Source organism: Mus pahari, chromosome 1, assembly GCF_900095145.1.
Source record: "Mus pahari chromosome 1, PAHARI_EIJ_v1.1, whole genome shotgun sequence".
In the NCBI taxonomy this organism is placed as follows: Eukaryota; Metazoa; Chordata; class Mammalia; order Rodentia; family Muridae; genus Mus; species Mus pahari.
In genome coordinates, this window is record NC_034590.1 from 19,537,142 (window position 1) to 19,544,927 (window position 7,786).

Consider the following 7,786-nt stretch of genomic DNA (forward strand, 5'->3'; position numbering starts at 1 on the left):
TAAGATCTGCATATGGATGATGGAACCAACCACTCAAGTGTCATGCCAATGAGAACACCAAATAAACCTTGAACAGTGATGGCTTTGCGCTTTTATTGAGATGAAGTTGGGTAGCTGGTCAATTTGATTTCAGGATCAGAGGCATGTGGATCTCATGCATTTCACCCAGCCTGGTTACATAGTTCCAGGACAGCTGGAGCTATATACTGAAACCCTGTATCAAGATGTTAAAAGAAAGTTGAGTTGGGAGCATGGGGACTGGAGAGATTTAGATCACTGAGTCCTCTCCCAGAGGTCTAATTCCCAGCAATCAGCTGGTGGCTGACCTATGGCATCTAATGCCCTCTTCTGGCATGTCTGAAGACAACTACAGTGAACTCAGAAGAGTTGCTAAGACACAGGGTCCCTAGGACACTCAGCACTAGGGAGCTGGAGATTGGGACTCCCAGGTTTGACTAGGGCTCACCATGACCTCATGCAACACTTGGAAAGGAAACCCGTTTAACTGAATCAAGTTCACAGCTCAGGCTTTGTCCATTACTGCAGGAAGCATGCAGGTTCTGAAGGCAGCTGGAAGAACTAATGGGCTTGCCTTGGGTATTGAAATGCCCCACCACACACTTCCTCCAACAAGGCCACCCCTATTGCCACTCCGTAGGCATTCAAGTATGAGTCATAAACTTTGTCTCAAAAAAAAAAAAATACTATTAGGAAGACATCGGGTTAAACTTTCTATCTTTTTTTTTTTAAAGATTTATTTTATGTATCTAAGTACACTGTAGCTGTACAAATGGTTGTGAGCCATCATGTGGTTGCTGGGATTTGAACTCAGGACCTCTGGAAGAGCAGTCAGTGCTCTTAACCGCTGAGCCATCTCTCCAGCCCGCTTTCTTACTTTCTATTTCACTGCTTTTGTTTGTTTGTTTTTGAGACAGGGTTTCTCTGTGTAGCCCTGGCTGTCCTGGAACTTACTTTGTAGACCAGGCTGGCCTTGAACTCAGAAATCCATCTGCTTCTGCCTCCCAAGTGCTGGGATTAAAGGCGTGCGCCACCACTGCCTGACTTCACTGTTCATTATTATCATACCTGGACACCTGCAATAGAATAGCATTAACATTCAACTTGTTTTATAAAGGCTTGTATAGGCCAGGCACTCTGTCTGAATCCCAGACCTCGGGTGATAGAGGCAGGTAGATCTATTTAAAAGATAAAGTCTTTATACTTGTAAAGTTGTAAATCCCAAAGAATATTAGGAGGTATAGACAAAATAAATGTAATCTCTGTCATTCTGTGTCCAGGGTCTCTATGGAATCAATGAGGATGTCTTCCTCAGTGTCCCATGTATCCTGGGACAAAATGGAATCTCNNTATCTTTTTTTTTTTAAAGATTTATTTTATGTATCTAAGTACACTGTAGCTGTACAAATGGTTGTGAGCCATCATGTGGTTGCTGGGAATTGAATTTTAGGACCTCTGGCTCTGATTGGCTCCACTCTCTCTGGTCATCTCCACTTGCTCTGGCCCAAAGATTTATTTTATGTGTGAGTACACTGTAGCTGTCTTCAGACGCACCAGAAGAGGGCGTCAGATCTCATTACAGATGGTTGTGAGCCACCATGTGGTTGCTGGGATTTGAACCTTCGATCTTCGGAAGAGCAGTCAGTTCTCTTACCTGCTGAGCCATCTCCCCAGCCCCTATACATTCATGTATGCATAAACATAAAGCTGTAATAAATAGTAATAAAACTTGAGTTTTTCAGATATAAGTTCTGAGACAAGTGATTTTTTTCAGGTACTGTTTATCTTGTGGGGGGCGGGGGGAATGAGTATGGGACCTGTATGTAGGTCCATCTTCTGGGACTATAGTTAGAATAGCCATAGGTGTGGGGATTGAACCCAGGTCTTCTGCAAGAGCAGTAGGTGACCATAATCCTGAGCTGACTTTCCAGTCTCTCTAGGTACTATTGAATGAGCAGCTATTTGGTATGAATTTACACTAATGGTGTAACTAGATATTTTTTGGTTAGTCTGTTTCCATTAACAGGCTGGAGAGGTGGCTCAGCAGTTAAGAGCTCTGACTGCTCTTCCAGAGGTCCTGAGTTCAATTTCCAGCAACCACATAGGGGCTCACAACCATCTGTAATGGTATCTGATGCCCTTTTCTGGTGTGTCTGAAGACAGCTACAGTGTACTCACATAAAATAAATAAATCTAAAAAAAAAAACAAAAAACAAACCCATTTCCATTATGGATGGTTTTTGTATTCTAAGTACAAGGAATTACAAGAATCATAACTATGATGGCCCACATTCATGTAGGCATTTTCTAAATCAATATAAAAATTTACCAGTCAAACCGGGCAGTGGTGGCACATGCCTTTAATCCCAGCACTTAGGAGGCAGAGGCAGGCGGATTTCTGAATTCGAGGCCAACCTGGTCTACCGAGTGAGGGCTACACAGAGAAACCCTGTCTCGAAAAATCAAAAAAAAACAACAAACCCCAAAACCTTAGCAGTTGACCTTTAGCAGGAGAACTCCATTACAAAGCAGGCAGACTTCTAAATGGCCTGGTGAGAAGGCTCAGCGGGTAAAGGTGTTTGCAGTCTGATCTGAGTCCAATCCCCAAGCCCACACACGTAGTTAAGGAGAACTGGTTCCTGCAAATTGTCCAAACACAAACTTGAGAGCCCTTAGCTCCTCTATTCGGTTCTTCAGCTGTCCTCAAGGTACTTTGTAACCAACCTAGGCATCCCTGCTACTTTGAGGTCAACTTGACACAAGCTAGTCATTTGTGAAGAGGAACTCCAGAAACCACTCGGCTATTTGCCTGGAAGCAAGTCTATGGTGCGTCTCCTTCCTTTGTAATTGATGTGGGAGGGTCAGCTCTCCGTGGGTGGTGTCACCGCTGGGCAGGTAGTTCTGGATTGTAAAAGAAATCAGACTGAGCAAGCCAGAGGGCTCAAAGGCCTTTGCTTCAGTTCTTGCCTCTAGGCTTCTGCCTTAAGTGCCTGGGGTAATTTCCTGGTTGAAGGACTAAAGATATGGATGTGTAAACCAACTATAACTTCCTCCCCAAGCTGTTTTTGCTCTTGGTGTTTATCGAAAGCTAAGACACCTACTGTGAAAATTGTACTGGAGAGAGGTTTGTGTAACAAACCAGGGCTACATGGAAAAACCCTGAAATCATCTATTAAAAAACAAAACACTCCACAAAACCAATAATGATAACAACAACAACAAACAACAAAACAAAACAAAAAAAGAAAAAAGAAAAAAGAAAAAGAAAAGAAAGAAACAAAAAAGAAAAAGAGACCTCTTGGCCTGTCCCTGGTATAATGTAATTGTGGTTTGGCTTTATAAACCCTACTCTGCCCAACTTGTGGGCTGAGCGTTCTCTGTGGCAGGAGCCTGCTCTCGGTAGCTGACTTGAATTAAAAAAAAAACAAAAAACCCTCTTAATTGCCCTTGTACTTAGTGGTGGTCTGTAACCTTGTGGTGTGGACCAGAACATGTAGACACACTGAGCTGCGGGCTAGCTCTGAGAGTGCTCGTTCAGAGGACCCAGGTTTGATTCCTACCCTATATTCTGGTATGGAAGTTCACATCCATACATCTGTAAACATACACACACACACACACACACACACACACACACACACCTGTAGTTTCAGTTCCAGGGGAGCCAACCCTTCTCTTTTGGACTCCCACACACAACAAACACAGATTCTCTATAAAAGTCCTCCTTACCTCTGAGCCAATTCTCCACCCCCCCAAAGAGATCTTGATCACCTGTCTCTTCCACAAAATGTCACATTGGTCCACTAGATTGATGACATTATATTGATTGGATCAAATGATCAGAGATGGCAACCATTAAAATATGGGAAATAAATCCAACCCAAATCCAAGGGCCTTCTATCTCTAGGGGTACAGAGCATGCAGACACTGCTCCTAAGGTGGAGGGTAAGTGACTGCATCTGGCCCCTCCTACCACCAGGAAAGAAGTACAACATTTGGTGGGCCTCTTTGGATTCTGGAAGCAGCACATTCCTCACGTGGGCCATTACTCTGGCCCATATACCAAGTGACTCAGAAAGCTGCTAGCTNTGTGTGGGTCCTGGAACAGGAGAAGACTCACAGGTCCAGGTAGCTGTGCAAGCTGTTCTACCATTTGACACAAATGATCAAGCAGACCAATTGGTAGGTAGCTGGGGTGTAGTGGCAGAAAGATGCTGTTGGGAGCCTTTGGCAGGCTACAGTAGGTCAATCACAGTGGAGACCTTTGGGATTTTGGAGCAAGGCTCTCCCGTCATCTGCAGACAACTGTTTTTCCTTTAAGAGTGTTGGGCCTGTTATTAAGCATTACTGGAAACTGAAGTTTGACAATAGGCCACTAAGTTACCATGAGCTGCCTACCATGAGTTGTGTCTTATCTGATGCACCAAGTAAGACTGTTGGCAGAAATGGGGCTTGACAACATAGATTTCCAGAAGGGAGTATGTTTGGATCAGCACCCATCCAGGGCACAGTTTCTCCCATAGCCAGGACCCACAGACCCAGGAATGAAGAGGCAGAAAAGAGAGTGGTTCCACTCTCCACCACCCCTAGTGACTCAGCAGGGAATTCTTTGCTTCTTGTTCCTGACACCTAAGTTCTGATGGCCTAGAAGTTTTGCTTTTAGAGTGGGGATTGCATATGGCAGAGCATAACATTATTTTGTTACTTCATAACTGTAAGTTTGCAACTGTTAGGAATTATAGTGTAAATATCTGATATGTGACCCCCACACACACACAAAGGAGTAGTAACCCACAGATTGAGAACCACTGCTTTAAAGAACCCTAACACAGTGTGTGTGTGTGTGTGTGTGTGTGTGTGTGTGTGTGTATACACGCACATGTGCAAGCTAGTACACATGGAGGCCAGAGGATGCTATCAGGTTTTGTTCCCCTGCCCCAAGGTGTCACCCACCCTGTTTTTTGAGACAAAGACACTCATAATTAAAGCTAAGATGGCTGTCTAGGGAGCCCGAGGGAGCCTGTCTCTGCTACTCCCATACATGGATTAATGACTATGTAACGACTTACACCTTTGTTCTGGGGATTCAACTCAAACCCTCATGCTTGCACGGCAAGCTCTTTATTGAAGGAGCCTTCTCTCTAGACCAGTAGCGATGTAAAAGCCTCCAAACAGCTAGGTGGTGGGGGCAAATCCCTTTAATCCCAGAGGCAGGCAGATCTCTTGAGTTGGGAGACCAACCTGGTCTACAGAGTGAGTTCCAGGACGGCCAGGGCTACACAGAGAAACCCTGTCTCGAAAGCAAAACAACACAAAAGCAAGCAGACAGACAGATGCCCCCAACCCTCAATGCCTACAAACAGATGTAAGGGCAAAGGGACAAGGGGTACGCTCCTCAAACTCAAAGTTCTGCATTTCCTCCTAGAAGGAAAGTAGCACAGTTGATGTAGGGACCTTTAAAGGGACGCTGGCCAAGCTGGCTGCCATCTTCTGTGTGGTCCCAGTGCTTCTACATCTTACACTAGAGAGGCCTTGGAAACCTTCTAGAGTCCATCTCCTAAAACCTGAGGTAGGCTCTGCAGGTGCACGCAACAAGGTACCTGACCAGGCGGAGGGCGGGGCTTGCGTGATGACGCAGGCTTTGTGACATTCCTTTACCGTTATAACTGTTGGCTCCTGGGCCTAACAGTTATCCTGGTTTCAGACCTGTGCTGCGGAGTCAGCTGTAAGGTGTGTGTTTTCGGCCTCCTCAGAGGGCTGTGAAGGAAAGCCTTTGAAGGCCTGTGGGCTGCGGAGGGAGAGGCCTACAGGGAGGGAGGAACCTGCAGGGAGGAGGAGCCTGTTGCCAGAAGTCATCCTCTGCCTCCTTGAGGCTTCATTCACATCCACACTTTCGCTTCCCTGGCTCCCTGGCGCCTGGGCTCTGCGAACTCCATAGGTAGTTCTTAGACAGGTGTGGGTCCAGGCCTGCAATCCCGGCACTTTTTTTGTTTTTTGTTCTTTTCGAGACAGGGTTTCTCTGTGTAGTGCTGGCTGTCTTGTAACTCACTTCGTAGACCAGGCTGTCCTCGAACTCAGAAATCCGCCTGCCTCTGCCTCCCAAGTGCTGGGATTAAAGGCGTGCGCCACCACCGCCCGGCATTCCCAGCACTCTATAGAGTGGCTGAGGCTGAGTTCACGGCCAGCCTAGACTACATATTGACCTCCTGGCTAGCCCTAGATACAATGTGAAACCCTTAACTCCGCTCCCTACCCAAAAAAGTTGTTTAACGTCTTGCCTACACCAGTGGGTATTCACTGATGGTTTCTTCTACTCCACAGGCTCACCATGTCCACCGTCAAGGAGCAGCTAATTCAGAACCTAGTGCCGGAAGAAAAACTTTCCCGCTGTAAGATCACTGTGGTCGGAGCTGGAAATGTGGGCATGGCGTGTGCTATTAGTATTTTACTGAAGGTAAGTAAGCCATGAAGCCTTCTGGCAGGAAATTAACCACTAATGGAAACGAGTGAAACCAGCGGTGTTGACAGATTTAAGCGTTGGCTACCGGTGCTCATTGGCACGGGCCTGCCATCTTAGTACTTGGTAGGTGGAGGCCAAGAAGGTCTGGAGTTGAAGATCATCCACAACTACAGCTCCGATTTGAGGCTGGGCTGGACTATGTGAAATTCTTGGCCAGAATTTAGAGGAGAGAGGGAGAGGAGAGGGAGAGGGGAGGGAGAGGGGAGGGAGAGGAAAGGGGAGGGAAGAGTAAGGAGAGGAGGGAAAGGGAGAGGAGGGGGGAGGAAAGGGTAGAAGGAGGGAAGGGGAGAGGAGGGAGAAAGGAAATATTAAGAGAGGGAGAGAAAGAAGAGCAGGGAGAGGAGAGACAGAGGCAGAGGAGTCAGAGATAGACAGAGAGAGACAGAGACAGAGAGACGGAGTTAAAGATAGAGACAGAGAGTCAGAGATAGAGACAGATAGAGACAGAGACAGAGAGACACAGAGTCAGAGATAGAGACAGAGATAGAGACAGAGACAAAGAGATAGAGAGAGACAGAAATAGAGATAGACAGAGAGACACAGAGAGAGACAGGCCTGCCGGCAGGCAGGCAGACAAGCATGGTGGCTTGCAGTGTGATCCCAGCTGAGCAGTTGGCCTGAATTCTGGGATTCCAGCCCTGGCCAGCTGAGCGCAGAGGCAGACACTCACTCAGATCCTGACTGGAAACTTGCAGAGGAAGGTAGGAAGCAGAGCCTGCTCAATTTTAGAACCCAAAAGCTGAGGACTTGGAAGTGCCAGATGCCTCAAAGGTGGAAGGGGAGTGGAGAGTGGAAAGGAGAAAGGGAGGGGGACAGGGAGGAAGAGGATGAAAGTCTGGGGAGACAGACAGCTTCCAGGTTCTATTCTGCATCTTAGGGGGGCCATACCGCCCAAGCCCATCCCACCTGGCCACAGGAGGTAGTCTCTCTCTTTCCTATGACCAAAAGCAGACCATCAAACCAGGGAGATGGCTTAGTGTGCACAGCACTTGCCACACGTGTGAATGAGGATCTGAGATTGAAGCCCTGGTCCCCACAGGAAGCTGGGCATGCTCCTGTGTAGCTCTGTGGTCGACGCGCACCTGGAGGTGGGTAAGAAGTGGAGTCAGGAGACGCTGAAAGTTCCCGTGCCTGCTAGCCTGATGTATGCCACAGAAATAAAAATAGAGGCCTTAAGCCGGGAGTGGTGGTGCACGCCTTTAATCCCAGCACTCGGGAGGCAGAGGCAGGCGGATTTCTGAGTTCGAG

At 47.1% G+C, this 7,786-nt stretch overlaps 1 protein-coding gene across 5 annotated transcripts in view; it reads left to right on the forward strand.

Moving 5' to 3' along the window:
* The window catches only part of LOC110326699 (L-lactate dehydrogenase C chain), a 34,387-nt gene that overhangs the window by 11,613 nt on the left and 14,988 nt on the right, over window positions 1-7,786 (forward strand). The window contains exons 1-2 of one of the 5 annotated variants that reach the window (XM_021205372.1): window positions 5,709-5,748; window positions 6,340-6,472. The exons of 1 other annotated variant lie outside the window; for it this stretch is intronic. In XM_021205372.1, coding sequence (XP_021061031.1) covers window positions 6,347-6,472 — 126 coding nt within the window. In that variant the 5' untranslated portion in view covers window positions 5,709-5,748; window positions 6,340-6,346. Of the gene's footprint in view, window positions 1-5,708; window positions 5,749-5,933; window positions 5,972-6,339; window positions 6,473-7,786 lie in introns of those variants that run through there. 3 more of the 5 variants (XM_021205452.1, XM_029543563.1, XM_021205533.1) reach the window with 3 other exon arrangements.